This window comes from Sitophilus oryzae, unplaced genomic scaffold (genome assembly GCF_002938485.1).
Source record: "Sitophilus oryzae breed Bouriz unplaced genomic scaffold, Soryzae_2.0 scaffold_471_pilon_pilon, whole genome shotgun sequence".
Lineage (NCBI taxonomy): Eukaryota > Metazoa > Arthropoda > Insecta > Coleoptera > Curculionidae > Sitophilus > Sitophilus oryzae.
Genome location: NW_022147053.1, coordinates 830,449 through 847,451, shown reverse-complemented (window position 1 = coordinate 847,451; position 17,003 = coordinate 830,449). Strand labels below are relative to the sequence as shown.

Below are 17,003 nucleotides of genomic sequence, written 5' to 3'. Positions count from 1 at the left end.
ATGTATCATTCGTAAGTTAATTAAACTACTTCTTAAATGAATTCAAAGTGTTATTTATTTGCTATGCCCCTAGTCAATAAAGAATGATTTCTTAAAATCAATGTAATTTCCAGATTTTAAAGCAAAGAAAGTGTCTTCATCAGAAGCTACCTTTAATATTTGAGTATTGAGTATTTAGTCCAAGAAGGCGTAAGGCCATCGAGAGGCGTAAGGTAATCAAGATCTTTTTTTATGTAAATTGAACGCTCTACAACTCTTATTTAATCTTTTTTTCTCTAGTCCTTACCATTTCTTCGAAATTTCGAAAAAATAATTTTATTTATTTCACCCCTTCTTGGGGGTAAATTTAAAAAATCTTTCTCAATTCGTTTTTAGATCTTTCAAAGTACCTAACTTATTATATCAAAAATTAAAGTTTTTCCCAAAACCTCGTATTTAAAGGCCTATTTTCTTGATTATATTACTGGTTGCGTACCACGGGTACCACTATAAACCATTTAAATTTTTTTACGTATGATAGAAATTTTCTGCATATGAAAATATGAACAGTGAAAGAATTGGAAAAAATCTAGATTTAAAAAAAGTATCAACGTCAATCCAACAAACAATGAATGACAAAAGGTGAAATAGACGTCATGAAAATGACTTCGGAAGAAATTTTAAAATGCTTTAATAGAAAGAGGATATTTTTGAAAAGGTCTATTTCGGCGACAGGGATCGACATGCCCAACATTACCACCTTAAATTTAAGAGATACCAAATCAGTGACGTGTAACATGGAAACTCCGCAAATGAAACTTAACAAGGTATATTTACGTTTTTGTCAAAATACAGTAACAATAATTTTAATGCTTTTAAGTTTTTAAAACCAAATATTGTACTTTGTACTGAAGTTTTTCTATTTATTAAATTTTGTGCTGCAATAATAAAAATTATGCTACCTTATACAGAGTGTCTAAAAATTTATTTTAAATAATTACTAGCTTTAAACGGCAATAACTTCTTTAATTTAAATAGAACCCTGTATATTTTACGAGAATCAGATGCACAATTTAAGTGTATATCAAATTGTATTATACCATTTTTTACCTATCTCTTCAAGTTTTCGTAGAAAATGCATTTTCTTATAATTTAGACCTCTTTTATCAATATACCCATGGAATATTGACATTTTAGATTATTTTTAAAGATGTATCAAATTTTCAAAGAGTACAGATACTAATATTGTCGATATAGTCCGCTTATTTCATTAAAAAATAAAACAGTTTTAAATATTTGTTGAAGAGGACCAATTAGAATGATCCCAGTATTCAAACTACATTAATTGACTGTTTGCGTTGATTAATAATAATTGCTCCAAATACTAAAAAACTGAATTTTGTATGTGTATTAGACAGTGTGGTAAAAAGTAACACCTTATAAATTTTATTTCATTTTTTGACGAATGCTTATTTATAACAACAGAGACGTTCATTTTCATAACTTATTATTATATTAATTTCTGATTCAAATCCACATTTATTTAGAATAAAAAAAATACAAAAAAAAATGCAATGTGCTTGCAATATTATCGTTTCTACCATCTGTACATTTGTTAGTTTAAAAAAATCTAAAATGTCTGTATAAATTATAAGAAAATGCATTTTCTACTTAAACTTGAACAGATAGGTAAAAAATGGTATAATACAATTTGATAGACAATTAAATTGTGCATCTGATTCTCAGTTCTCAGTCTCAGTCTCAAAATATACAGTGTTTCGTTTAAATTAAACAAGTTATTGTTTTTTAAAGCTAGTAATTATATAAAATAAATTTTTAGACACTCTCTATAAGGTAAAATAGTATTATTTTTATTATTGCAACACAATATATGATCAATAAATAAACTTCAGTAAATATTTAGTATTAAGAACTTTGATACCCTTGGAGAAACGAAGCCTTAAAATTTTTACTGCAATTTTCACAAAATTGAAAATATTTCTAAAACGATACGGTTTAAGTGTGATAAACCTTAATCAAATTTATCTCTATTTCAATCGTAGAATCTAAAAATAAAATAATATACAGGGTGTTCCATTTAAAAAAATACAATTATAATTTTTTTGGTATAATGTGCTTACCATTCAAAAAGCTGTTTATTGATTTATTGTTACCTATTAAAGTCAAAGAAAGAGGAGGACGATTTTGATTTTCACGACGCTATCAAAACCAGAGACATATACAGCGGCGACACTATTCTAGTCAACAGGGAGGCCCTAATGTACCAAGGCAAGAAATACAACATAAACGACATAGCTTCGGCGTGGAAGAAGGATTGTAGGATGTGGCTGTGGAAGAACACCTGGGAATTTAAGATGCACAAATCCGTAGGAGAAAAAATACGATGAAGCCACTTATAGTGTGAAGAATTAGTCCGTCTATCTTTATTTTATTTTTATTTTTTGTATTATTGTCCAAAGAACAGAGAAAATGGAATAAAAATCTGTCTTCAATAAAAAATAATATAAAAAATTCCTTCGCCATTTTGTCAAGAAAGAATCTTAAAATGTTTTACTACTGAAATAATTATACCATATCCTCGAAAAAAAAACAGCGGCAAAGACGGCTGGTGAATGACAATCAATGATAATTTTGGGCGAGGTCAAACCCTAAATATAATTTACTTACCCAAGTAGCATTTTCACGACTTGCGACCACATGATTACTAAACACAACATTGGATTAGTTACAAAAAATAGTTAGCTCCGTACCTTGCGTATTAAAATAAATGTAAACGTTGTTGTAACGTTGTGCCGACGTTGAACTAGTACTACAAGAAAGTAAAAGATTCTGCGACGTCGAATAAACGTTGTCTTGTAACCTCTTTTATTTAAGTGATCTTTAGGTGATTCGGACAACATAGTTGTTGTTACAATGTTGGGCAATAAAGAGTTTTCCGACGTCACTTTCAGGACCTATTCCAACGTTATGCAAACGTCATCTGTTTTACTAATTCCAACGTTGTTTAGATTTCCTTATTCTTACGTTGGTAGGACGTCGAGCCATCACCTTTTTGCAACTGTATTGAACCATAACCTTAAATCTTAAGTTTTCACTTCACTGTTCTGTTCAGTCAGACAGTTCAGTGCTGTTTTTGTTTTTATAAAAAAACTTAATTAAAATGGGACGTAAGTAAGGCACATATAAAACTAAATTTAAATATACATCGACATATTACCGATACTTTATCCACTCCCTCGTTTATTTAGAATATAGAGGACGGCACAAACTAGACTCTAGGATGACTAAATTAGGCAATCTTGCGACCACAACTTGCGACTAGTATACTGCCTGTTAAGGCTGAACTGCGGCTTTATTAGTCCAGTATGCGACTACTCGAACTACTCCATCTTATCTCCAAAACAACAAAGTGAAAGCCGCCATGTTGTTGAATAAGAAAATGTTTCGTTCCTAAAATATCAATTCCTGCTTTTTGAATACATTAACTTGAAATGTTTGACCCTAAACAACACGCGGAAACGACTGCGAAATTTTCGACTGCGAATAAATTATTCACATTTTACTAAAAAAAAATTTCAAGAAATTTTTTAAAACTTCTTTAATTTTAAGGCCCATTAGTATTTTTCAAAGTAGAAACAATATATTTATCAATAAAGTTGTTTGCGTTTAACTTTTTTGCCTTGGGTAACGAGTTACAGAGTTGGTTAAAGTGTTTCAATAATTATGATCTTCAAACATCCTCCACACTTGAATACTTTTGTTTTGTTTTCCTTTACTACCATCTGGCATATGTCTCTAACTAAATCATAAAAATAATATTTTTACTATAATTATCCCAATTTAGGATAAAACGCGACAGTTTGTACTAAATTAGTCTGCTAGCCAACGTAGGTATCCAACGTCGTTTCGACCCAAAAACTATTCTCCAAACTAGTGCAGACTAGGGTTGGCACGAGGTTGTGCCGACGTTGCGCCCCGACGTTTGGTCGCGTGACACAACGTTGTCCCGACGTCCAAATGCTGCTTGGGTACTCTTATGGGGTCCGGCATATAGGCGTCGGGCACCTGTAGCTCCTAGAATAAAAAAAACTTTGGGAGTTTTATTAAAAATACAAGAACTATTCTAAAATCGAAACTACACTCACCGGCAAAAAAAAACTGGCCACTAAAAACTAGTCCCAATTTCAAAGTTGGATTGCTCGCGAGCCACTCATTACATTTTGATGATTTTTTTTAAACTGTAAATTAATTCCTTCTTAATGTTAACTTGGATATTTTAACAATTCTGAAAACAATATTTTCTAGTTGGTAAAACGTAAAAAATAGTTAGATCTGACAGCCTTGGCGAAACTGGTCGTTCATCTGGCCGCACCTATGTACGCAATTAGGGAATGCAATCCCGCACCAAAATCTCAATCCCACAAACCCGCGGGATTAAAGCAATCAATCCCGCGGATCCGCAAAATTGCGGGACTGTAAACAATAGTCAGACAACTTGGTCCTAAATGGTACAAAAGGTATTGTACATTTTGCATAGGCCCACAATATATTGATATAGCGTGTATCTTAAACTAGTTGTACAGAAATTTGGACCGATGTGTACAGAGTGTTCAAAAAATATATTTAATATTAAATAAACTTAAATTTTATTATAATTTATCTACTTATTTTATAAATAAAAATATTATTCTGATGTTGAAGTTTCTTTAACTTGTGTTAGTTATCTGCTTTTAGATACACTATATTACAATAATTTTTTGGCATATGCAGAATGTACAACAGTAATGTTGTATCATTTAGGACGATACGTATGACTAAAAATGCATATTTTTCGAAAAAATAATTTTCCTTAAAACAAAAAAAAAATCGATTTCTGATTCGATTTTTAAAGATTGTAAATTTGCGGTAAAAAAGATTCTTGACCAAATTTTCACACTCTTATAAAACACCCTGTATACGAGAATTCACTAAATATATTTTCGAAAACCACATAGCATCTTAATGATAATAGATGCATCTAAAACCTGGTCCAAACCGCATCCCAAAATCGTTTTTAGTTCAAGAGATATTCAACTTTAAATTTACCCTAAAATTTTGCTTGTCCCGCTAATTATGTCCCCGGCAGTTTATTTGACGAAATTCTCCACAAGTACTAGTTAACCGCTTTTCTTCACTTGCGCACATACGCCAGAAAGAGAAAGAAATATAACAACTAACCTGTTTGTTTCACTTATTTTTAATGGCCAAGCCGTAAGGGGAATACCCCGGGTTCCGAGCGTCGACGCATTGGCCCGGAACGGAGCGGTTTGATCTTGATAGAGATCGATTCGGTTACCCAGTAGTAATGTGTCGATCCCGCAGATCCCGCAACTGATCCCGCAGAATCTCAGAGGGATCCCGCATTTGCGGGATTGCATTCCCTATACGCAATATATCCGACGGCCAGGTCGTTGCGACCTGGCCGTCAGTGAGTTCGAACTCTTAATCTAAAAAGCACTTGGAACCTATAACGACTCTAGCCAAAAAAAAACACTAAGTTGCGACAATACAAATAAAATAGAACGGCCATAAGTCAATATAATAAATATTTACTAAACATAAACAACAAGAATTTTCTTATTTAAAAAAAAAATAATCATCAGCATTACTGGCAAGTCTCCAATAGTTCCAAAGGCTGATCACCCACAACCTCCAATGTCTCCCCGCATTCGAACCTCTTAAAATCAACAACCTCCACCTGGTTTTCCTCCAGGAAATCTTTGATTTTCACACCATCTTCCAGCAAATATTCCTGAAAAATTAAACAATCTTCTTCGTCTTTGTTTTCTGCCGGTTCGCCCTCAGGATTGCCTATTCTTTTGGGGGCCATGCCCACCACGTGCTGGCATAAACCTTTGGCAATCTCTTCCAAATTTTCTTGCGAATTGTTTTGAGATTTTATCGCCACTATTCCTCCTAATCTGCCTAGAAGAACGTTGTTTCTGGATTTACCAGATGGATGAGCATAACCTAAAATAATATTTATGTATAATACAAGGCGATTCATGAAGAAATGTCAATACTTCAGATATGTATTCAGGCCTCAATAAACATAAAAATCTATACTGGGTGCGTCTCAAAAATGGCAAAAAAATAAAAAAGTTATAGGGGTGAATAACTTTTTTATTTTTTCAGATAAAAAAAAACGAGATTTGGTAGGTTAATATGACATAAATAAGGATTGATTGACGTATGTAATTGTGTTTGGTCACTTCCTGTTTCACCGGAAATGACTACAACTTTTGATTTTTAAATAGCACCCACAGCATATTTTTACTTTATTCAATAGAAAATGATATTCTAAATAGAATGACATGTAATATGTCAACTTTTGACATTTTTGCTTGAAACACAAATCATATTTTAAATTTCAATCAAGAGTTCCATGGCTGTGTTAAAAACACTAATTTTTAGTCAAAGAGCCTTGAAAAAATAGTTTTGTTCGTCTAACGTATTTTGTGTCTTGTCCTGGCCAGTTAAAAGACGCCCAAATCGTATTTTTAATCATATCTCAATTTTTTCAAACGGAATAAAGGAGGCTCATTAGCATATTTGGAAAAAGCATTTTTTACGAATAATTTGATACCACACTCGCTATTTCGAGTCAAATTGTCGTTATGAACCGCATGTTACAATTTTAAATAAACCATATGCGAAAATGTCAAAAGTTGACATATCATTCTATTCAGAGTGACATTTTCTATCGAAAAAAGTAGAAATATACCGAGGGTGCTATTTAAAAATCAAAAGTTGTAGTAATTTCCGGTGCAACAGGAAGTGATCAAAAACAATTAAATATGTCAATCAATCCTAATTTATGTAATATACTAACATACCAAATCTCGTTTTTTTATTTAAAAAAAAAATAAAATAGTTAGGGGTGAGCCACTTTCGAGACGCACCCGGTATTTATTTCGTTCATAATTTTTTTTATTATTTCTAAGATGTCTTAACAGTCTAGTATTTAACATGAAAATGATGATCGCCAGTAAAAGCATAAACTAAAAAAAACACAAAACTGCCGAACTTTCCCACAAATCAGGAAAATCTGAAATAATAATTATTTAAATAATGATTTAAAATTATTAAACTTAATGGATCGATCATCAATATTTTGACAACTAGACAGCAGTCAACATAGAGGCTGTCTTGTCATATATAAATTAGAAATGTATTTCAATGTCTTTGCGCCGTCTGGCGATGTGGAAGAAACTAAATTTGTAGTTTCTAAAAATTACTAGAAAATTTGGAGCTTGTGTCATATGAATTCCTTGAAATGTTTCTTAAAAACCACGGAAAAATGCAAGAAGATAACAATGGTACTCTCTAAACAAATTGTCTATTAATAAACCTTGTTAATAAATAAAATAAATATTCCGTATTTTTAATTTCAGTATTCCACTAGTGGAATAAAGATATCATATCCCACTAGCGGAGAAAATATTACTTTTTTTTCATAGCTCAAAAATAGTAGATAAAATGGTACTTTAACCGCAAGGGTAGATTAAATGATACTTTAACAGCGAGGATAGGTTAAAAACTTTATTTCTTCTCACACGTTTTTTAATTGCTTCTATTTTTGAAAATTTTTGTATTCCTTTTCATAAGTTATTCGGGATTTAAATGGAAGTAGTTTGGATATGGCGTTTGTCGCCTCAGCCTGAATATCTGTTGGTAATTTAGTTATTTCGTTTTGAGCCATTTCTGGCTCCAATTCAATCAGCAATCGACACCAATCGACACCAAAGAGAATTAAAAAATATTGACTCAAAACTGACAACTAAAGAGACAGCTTTATTTATCAAATTACATTGTACTATGGTCAAATTACATAGAAACCAACGCCAATCCAGCACAATATTTATTCTACTCGTAATAAATTCCTTGCAATAATAATTTCTGAATATTTTTTAAAATTAACTCACTATGGAAAAAAATATTGTTTTATACATGACGATAAAATTGCATTATCGTCTTCCGAAATAAATTCACTCGCGATTTCATCGCTCGTGAATTAATTTTTTCGGTCGACGATAAAATACCATTTTATCGCCTTGTGTATAAAAAATAACTATAATCACTTCCTATGAGTGGATAAAACATGCATTATTGTATGAGTATGAAAAGTATCAATATTATTACCACACGATTCTAAAAAAATATAAGTTATTACCTTCCAAACTGACATCATTATTGACTTTTAAACATACTGCCCTCTTCAATGTGGCATTTTCACCTACTGAACCAATTACTAGAGCTAATTTATCAGCTAAAGTTTTATCATCTTTAGTTTTTAAAGCTCTAAATTGCTCACTATCCAATCCAATCTGTAAAGAGAATAAAATTTAAGAAAATATATATACAGTAACTAATTCAATAACAATTTTTTTACTTTATTTATGAAAATAAGTATACAGAGTTGTTCACCACATACGACACAGAGTATTGTAGCTAAACGATTAGATTTTTGCAAATTGTAAGTTTTGGGTTCGTTGAAGGATTATTAGAGCTACAATTTAAAAATATTTTTACAAGATACAGAGTGTCCCAAATAAATAAAAAATATCAAAGTTGTATTTTTTTAAATGGAACACCCTATATATTATTACATTTTTAGTTTCGACGATTAAAATAAAGGTAAATTTGATTAAGGTTTAATACACTTAAACCTTAAGGCGGGTTCTCACTTGTCAGTTTCGCTGACGCAGTCTGACTGATTCACTTTCAATGAAAAATAAAAATCAACGATTGTATTCACACGTTTCATGTTTTGCTACATTCAGTATTCAGTTGGTCCAAACATTTTAACGTGGTGATTTCATAGACATGAAAATGGTTGAAACAAAATTGAAACCAGGTGTTCGCGAAGTTTGTTTACAATTAGAAAATGAATTACAGAATATTCTGGTGAATAAGAAAAGAAGAAAACGTTTTTTTTAAAGCAGATACGTCTACAAGAAACGGTTTCTTGTAGACGCATCTGCTTTAAAAAAAACTAAAGTGTTCTCATAATAGTTTGAATTTAAATATTTTAAATAGTTTTTTTTCTTTATTCTTTGATTTTTTTTGCTTCCGACGATAGACTTTCCGAAACGTTAAGCATTTTTTTCTTTGTTAGGCAAATTTGTATAACTGTAGACATAACTTCTGACAAGCAGTGTCCGTTTAGGTTTAACGCCCAGAAGTGTTTACAAAAAATAACTTATTTTATTTTGTAGATTTTCTTGCAGTGCAGTTGCGAAATACCCATAAAGGATTTTTTTGGAGATATATATTAAAATAATTAATTAACTTTAACTTGTAAACTGAACAAATCACGAAAATGTAGTTCTCGCGCTTCAGTTTCTATTCATTATTCGATAATGATCAGTCAAAAATGAAAAAAAGTAGAACTGGTTTTCACTTTAACTGAAAGTACGAATTTACTGATCATTTAACATGAAAATGTGTTCTGACGTTCATTATTTGTTCAGTATCACTGAATCAGTCAGACTGCGTCAGCGAAAACGGTAAGATTTAAGTGTAATAAACCTTAATCAAAATTGCCTTTATTTTAATTGTAGAAACCAAAAATGTAATAATATACAGGGTGTCCCATTTAAAAAAATACAACTTTGATATTTTTTATTTATTTGGGACACTGCGTATTTTGTAAAATATTTTTAAATTGTAGCTCTAGTAGTCCTTCAACGAACCCAAAACTCCGTGTCGTATGTGGTGAACAACCCTGTAGAGTATAACATATATTTTTAGAAAGGTCATAACAAGGCAAATAAAATAAAATAATAATATACAGGAATCCCATTTAACAAAACAAGTTTGGGGTGTCAAAAAACTGCAACAATTCTCCTTGTATTTAAGAAACTAAGAAGGTTAGGACAAATTTGTGTGTATCATATTTAGTTTCATATAAAAGTAGCATATGATGTAAAAAACCGCATCTACCATAAGCGAGAAACCCTGTAAAACACATAAAACGGGACATCCTGTACAAGAGAGGTTAAGACTAAAAACATGCGACTTCAAGGGCAAACTATTTCTGACACAAACCCAGTTCAACAAATCGGTAGGCAACTGATGTTTAAAGCATTGCTTATCTGTCAACCATAACCAATGGTTGTTCGCTCAAAATTGGCTGTAGTTCAAAGGAGCCAGCACTTCCTGTCACTTCTGTATAACTACAGTAAATAACCCTATGGTAATACCGCTAAGCAAACAAAAACAGAGAGCCTGTCATTTAAAAAGCTACAACCCTAGTATAAGAATATTATCAGAATAATCCTGTATATCTACACAGTTATTTTTACCATTACCTCTTTTTTTGTAAAGAAAATGAGTAAAACTATCAAAGAAAAAGCCTGATGTAAAGCTTTTCAGGGATACTCTGTATAACTAATTATTCAACATACCTTTGTAACAGCATTCGGCGACTTAGGACTGCTCTTTGCATATTTCATACAAGCCTCTGTTGCCTCCCTTACCATATCCTCAAATTCCTGATTCCTAGCTACAAAATCTGTCTCACAGTTAACCTCAACCAAAACACCATCATTATTATCGACATACACCCCAATCAAACCCTGTGAAGTCTGTCTACCTCCTAATTTTGTAGCTTTTGACCATCCCAAAGTTTGTGCTTGTTCTTTTAACCATGATTCAGCCTGTAATATTGACCAAACTTATTTGCTTTTGGTGACTAGAATTAGTGTCTTACTTTGTTGAGATCGTTGTGGTGCATTTCTAGTGCTTTCTTGCAATTGGCAAAGGTATATCCTGTTTTCTTACGTAGAGAAGCTAAAGCTGACTTCTCTACGGCCGTACAAGATGCAGAGGAATGAAAATACCTTGTCAGGTTACGTAGGACAATCTAAAATGGGGTTTAAATAATTAAAAAGGTTTTTCGAGTAATTTGTGACATTAGTAAGTCAATTTATAGTTGAATTTAATCAATGATCCATGGTTGTTATGGAAAACAAAAGTATTGAAAGATTTAACGTGTTTCAATAGGATATTTCGTGATAATATTGTAAGTTATATAAGTTGAAAAGTCCTGAATTTCCATGATAAGTTAGGGTGAGTTCGTTTTTAATTTACTTACCATTTTAAAACTTATATTTTTCACTGCACACTTAAAATAAACCGGATTTTCAGCGATTTTCCTATACCTAACCTAAAAATTCTTGACGTCGAATGTCAAAATGTCAAGTTTATTAGGGATGGAGTAGGAAATTTTAAAGTAGTGATGTAGTATAAATTTCTGTTCCAGGAAAAATAAAAATATATAATAAAAAATGTCTGGAAAAGAGGTGGAGAGGGATCGGCTATTAAAAAGGATAGCAGAAAAACGGGCAAAACTAGAAGCTAGGAGTGATTTGAATATAAAGATACCTAGATTGCAGCTGCCTTCTGATTTCAACTTCCAGGATAGGTCCGTATTTTCGTTACCTCCAGAAATATTGAAACCGATTTTGGCTTCTGCCCATCCAAAGTATCGTAAGAAAATTGCAGCTGAAAAGAAAAGAGGTAGGTATATTAATTTAAATTTATTTATTATTTTTATTTTTTTCATGGGTATAGACATTTTTTATGCAGAGCTCCTAACTTAAGATATACGAAAATGGGACACCCAGTACAGGCTGTCCCATTTTCTTCTGTTTCACAGGGTGATTCGTTTATGAGTAGAGGTAAAAAGTTGCGGTTCACATCTAAGGTTCACATCACCTGAATGTGCTATTTTTTATGAAATTATACCGGGTGCGTTTAAAAGTGGCTCACCGCTATAACTTTTTTATTTTTCCAGTTAAAAAAAAAACAGATTTGGTATGTTAGGATATTATGACATAAATTAGGATTGATTGACGGTATTCAATTGTTTTTGGTTACTTCCTGTTTCATCGGAAATGAATACAACTTTTGATATTTAAATGGCACCCTCGGTATTTTTTTACTTTCTTCGATAGAAAATAACACTCTGAATAGAATGACATATCGTATGTCAACTTTTAATATTTTCGCGTATGTTTTTTTGAAATTATAACTTGCGGTTTGTAATGAAAATTTTACTCAAAATACGAAGTGTGTGGTATCAAATTATTCGTAAAAAAATGTTTTTTTTCTAAATGTGCTAATGAGGCACCTTCGTTGCATTTGAATAAATTGAGATATATGATTAAAAATACGAATTGAGCATTTTCTAACTGGCTAGGGTAAGACCTTAGAGCATAAGACACTAAAAACATTAGACGATCAAATATATTTTTTCTAGGCTCCTTGATTAAGAATTAGTGTTTTTAACAAAGCCATGGTACTCTAGATTGAATTTTAAAATACGATTTTTTATTAAGCCAAAATGTCCAAAGTTCCACATATGATATGTCATTCTATTAAGAATGTCATTTTCTATCGAATAAAGAAAAAAATACCGAGAGTGTCATTTAAAAATCAAAAGTTGTGGTCATTTCCTGTGAAACAGGAACTGACCAAAAACAATTGAATACGTCAATCAATCCTAATTTACAGTGCGTCTGTCCGTTCTGTAGCTACGGGGTATCCGTGAGAGGGGAAACGATATTCTCTCCATGTTTTTCGTAAAAAATTAGACGACGCGTCCCATCAATAAAAATTCGACAAATTTGCAAGTAGCCAATAAAATGTGTGGGCGGAGCGATTTGCGGTGACGTACTCGTCAAGTCGACGTATAAAATATATTGTTGTTTATTTAAATGTTTTTTGTCCGCATTCCTTTCATAGACACAGATCCAGCAGGCGAACTGTATATCATATACTAACATACCAAAAGTTATAGGGGTAAGCCACTTTTGTGACGCACCCGGTATATGCTACTCACAGAGATTTGAACTAGTCCTGTCTTAGTTCCTAACCAAATACAAGGCGAAATTTGATGTATTTTTGACTCCCCTCGTATCTCGGTTATCTTATAATTTAACAAAAAATTGAAAACTGTGTCTCGTAGAGAACTGTAATAATCAAACTGAAGTTTGTAGCATATAAATTATTCATACAAATTAGAAAATCTAAATAAACCCGCGTTAACAAACCAGTGGCTGTCTAGCAATCGTGTGGGTCAGTTAAAAATCTTGCGTAGGTCAGTGTCTGACCTACACTAGTCTGTCTTACGGTTACACTGTCTCCTGAAATCCTATTTTAATGACCACCCTCTAATTTGGGACACCCTATACACTAATAATATGTATACAAATACACTAACATAAGTTCAATCGTAGCTACCGAAGAAAGAAATAAATTAAAATCCTACACTGCTCTACGTAAGCAACGCGAGGAATTTAGGCAGAAACTGGTCAGTCTGATAACGAACCCGCAAGATGAAATGGACGTTGATGACATCCCTTCCGCTCAGGAAAAGGAAATGCTCCGATACTACTACTATGTAAAACATGGCGTTGATACTGTACACCTGGCACCACTGGACGAACAAGTTTTGAACCGAGTAAGTAATGAGCATATGCAAAAAAAAACTTCCTTAGCTGTCTTGCAAGACTGTTTTTAGGCCCGTATTTATAGTCGAGTCTCAAACGCGACTCCAGTTAAGAGATGCAAAAGACCGACAAAAATAACAGGTTTACAACAGGCTCACGTTTCGTCACCCGTGTCAACGTGTGCTTACGTACACGCGCCTAGTAGGCCTGTTATTTTTGTCGATCTTTTCGGAGACACAGTTCGAGACGCGACTATGAATACGGGCCTTAGTACTGCAAGACTCTTCTTACTTTCTCAGCTCCTAGAATAAAAAAAACTTTTGTTTAAGTGCAAGCCTAAAGAATATGCTAGGATGTATTTTAGGGTCTTCTACAGGATGGCTTAAAAAAGTGTGAATGGATCGGGATGATTTTTTTTAATTAATGGAACACCCTGTATATTATTGAATTTTTGCTTCCTTTCTGACCATTTTACTTAATCCAAAGATATGAGTAAATATATTTCAGTAGTTTCAGAGATATTAATAAATAAATAAAAATATACAGGGTGGTCCGAACTGTATTCCGGAAACTTCGGCAGCGTATTCTGCAGATAAAAATAAGTAAAAAAGTTCGTATAAATGTATGTCCTAAAATGCTAAGTTTAGGAGATACAGAGGGTGTAGAAGTTTAATTTTTATTTCGATTTTTTCCAAATAATTTCTGAAGTAACGTCAATATTTGCATGAAAATTGGCGTCTGGAAGTTTTTTGACATGAGAAATTTGATTTTAATGTCAATTTGACTTCTACTTGTAGCGGGCGCCACCTACATATTTTTTAACTGGTTTGAAGAAGAGTAATAACTTTTCGTCTGTACCTGTATAAAACTACTGAGTAAAAAAACATACATTTACACGCATTATTACGTTTTTTACGTAAAAAAGGTCCCTTGGAATCGAAAAATCAATACTTGTAATTATTGACATAAATTAAACGTTGATTAAATACCGTATGATCGAAAAAAAACGGCGTCCAGTTGGCTGGGAAATGTCATAGATCGTCATCGATATAAATTTACATATAAAATGACAGCGATGTTCATTTCATAGCCATCGCTGACGCCGCTTTTTTTCGATCATACGGTAGTTATTAGACTGAAATCATAAATTTGAAATATTTTTGAGCCAAAAGTTGAAGAGTGTTTTATATCATATTTTCGAAGAGAAAATTATGATTAATTTAAAAAAATAAAAAGTTCCCAAATTTATCGTTTCAGTCAAATAGCTATTTATATCTAGTTTATTTTTTGTCAATAATAACATGTATTGACTATTTCCATTCTAAATATCTTGAGAACGGTTACTCGTAGCGATTTTTACCAAGAAAGATTTTTTATTTAAAAAATCAAGGAAATGTACATTTTTTCACTCAGTAGTTTTATACAGGTACGGAAAAGTTATTAATCTTCAAAACAGTTAAAACACTTGACGGTGGCGCCGCCTACAAATAGAGATAGATAGAGTCATATTGACATCAAAATCAATTTTCTCATGCCAAAAAAAACTCCTAGGCACCAATTTTCATCCAAATATTGACGTTACTTCAGAAATTATTTTGGAAAAAATCGAAATAAAAATGAAACTGCTACACCCTGTATCTCCGAAACTATGCATTTTAGGACACACATTTATACGAACTTTTTTACTTATTTTTATCTGCAAAATGTTTCCGGAATACAGTCCGGACCACCCTAATATTTAGTAATTAAGAAGCCAATAATTGTGAACAAGAAACGACGCCTCAGTGAAGTCATCATAAAACAAGTCAATGATAAAAAAACGCTGCTGAGACTATCACAATGTTGATCTAATAACACTTTAACCTTTAAATTATTACTTCAAAAGCAACTTTTTCCAAAGTTTACCATGATCTGACAACTTTAAGTACTGAAAAACTACGTTGCCAGACTTTGCATTTTTATACATTTTTTATTTTCGATTGGATACATTTCATAGGAGCTTTTTTTTAAAATAAGAGAGGTATAGTGTTTTAAAACGCGTTTATTTCTTCAGGTACTGTCATTGGTACCACGCAGACTGATGGTCTGGGAAGAGACACTCTCCAAAACCGTGGAAGACGTCAAGGAGGACTTCATGATGGCCAACAAGAAGGCCATCATCGATTTCGTCCTGCAAGATCCAACGTTCATCACTACGATCAAGGACGAAGACATCCCGTTCAGCAAGGAGAAGAAACAGATAGGAAACAGTTTCAGACCCGCTTTCGATTTTGCCAAGGCCAAAATGGAACGGAATTTGCACGTGATCAATCCTTGTTTGGCCGTGTTGTTGGATCTTTGGTACACTAGATTCAGGTAGGAATATCGTATGACTAGCTGATAACCTATTCTCTTAGAATTTTTAAATTGATTTATCCATAATCATATAATATTGGGTCGTTTATTCCATTACTCCGTATTCATATCAAATAAACTTTTAGTCACGTGATTAAGCTTGACCGGCACAGCGTTGCCCACTTTTATATATATTTTTTTAATCAAAATATTTTAGGAAACAAAAATAAATTAATTATAAATATATAAACAGTTATTATTTACATCAACAACTCACCTCCTTAACTGTACTTAAGGGATATAAAGGGCCATTACTACCGCTTTCCCGTTCAAAATATTATGATAAAGTTGCGATGAGTTTTTTACGGCTATTAAGCTATCTCATACATTTCGCACTAAAAGAGGTTCTAAAAAGAACAATCTTCAACTGCAAGGTCTGCTAGTAAAAATGTTTAAGCTTAAAGTATACAACACAATTTATTTAAACCAAAAACTCGTAATACAAAACTAAAGTGTCAAAACGAATGACAATGTCAGGAAATGTCCATGGTTGGCAACAATGAATTTAAAAATCGCGTCCTCGATTACGTAACTAAAAGTTCAATTGGTATCGAATTTTTTTATTGGGATTTAAATATCTTTTCCAAGTAGTGGAATACTGAAATTAAAAATATTTTTTTTATTTATTAATATGAAAAATAAATCAATAGACAATTAATTTTGCTGCAGGAATACCATCACCATCTTCTTGCATTTTTTCTTGTTTCTTAAAAAAACTTTTGCAAATCCTCATAACACAATCTCCTAATTTTACTCTCTGATTGTACTCATAGATAAATGAAACAAGTTTAGATTGGAAAGTGCCCATGCCCTTGAGGACAATGTAAACACTATTTGGCGCTATTCTTGCAACGGTCGCGACCCAAAGCTTTTGAAAATTTCGGAGCGGTTCGGCTTTGTCCGCAATTATATCGCCAAATATTATTTATTCAAATTTATTATTATTTTCTTTTAATTTTATAAATAAAGTACAGTGTGTTGCATACAAGAACCTTTATTTTATATAAGGACATGTATGTATGAAATACCTGGAAACATTGGAAACCGACGTTATGCCACGATCCACGATGGTTTTTGCAGTTCACAGTTCACAGCACAGCTTTTTAAGATTTT

At 32.3% G+C, this 17,003-nt stretch overlaps 3 protein-coding genes across 3 annotated transcripts in view; 2 read left to right on the top strand and 1 right to left on the bottom strand.

Moving 5' to 3' along the window:
• Positions 1-621: 621 nt before the first annotated feature.
• Positions 622-2,501, top strand: LOC115886186. Its single transcript, XM_030905275.1, has 2 exons — positions 622-806; positions 2,163-2,501. The coding sequence occupies exons 1-2, from the start codon at positions 636-638 to the stop codon at positions 2,385-2,387; spliced, it is 396 nt and encodes a 131-aa protein (XP_030761135.1). The 5' UTR covers positions 622-635; the 3' UTR covers positions 2,388-2,501.
• Positions 2,502-5,570: 3,069 nt separating this feature from the next.
• Positions 5,571-11,254, bottom strand: LOC115886209 (elongation factor Ts, mitochondrial). The gene is made up of 5 exons (XM_030905296.1): positions 11,138-11,254; positions 10,754-10,906; positions 10,449-10,700; positions 8,213-8,366; positions 5,571-6,009 (listed from the first exon to the last, which is right to left on the bottom strand). Exons 1-5 carry the CDS (start codon positions 11,138-11,140, stop codon positions 5,645-5,647), a joined length of 927 nt encoding a protein of 308 aa, XP_030761156.1. The 5' UTR covers positions 11,141-11,254; the 3' UTR covers positions 5,571-5,644.
• LOC115886208 (dynein heavy chain 7, axonemal) overlaps positions 11,023-17,003 on the top strand; it is a 78,150-nt gene continuing 72,169 nt past the window's right edge. Inside the window, exons 1-4 of the mRNA XM_030905295.1 lie at positions 11,023-11,112; positions 11,306-11,562; positions 13,284-13,507; positions 15,550-15,851. Coding sequence (XP_030761155.1) covers positions 11,331-11,562; positions 13,284-13,507; positions 15,550-15,851 — 758 coding nt within the window. The 5' untranslated portion in view covers positions 11,023-11,112; positions 11,306-11,330. The remainder of the gene's footprint in view (positions 11,113-11,305; positions 11,563-13,283; positions 13,508-15,549; positions 15,852-17,003) is intronic.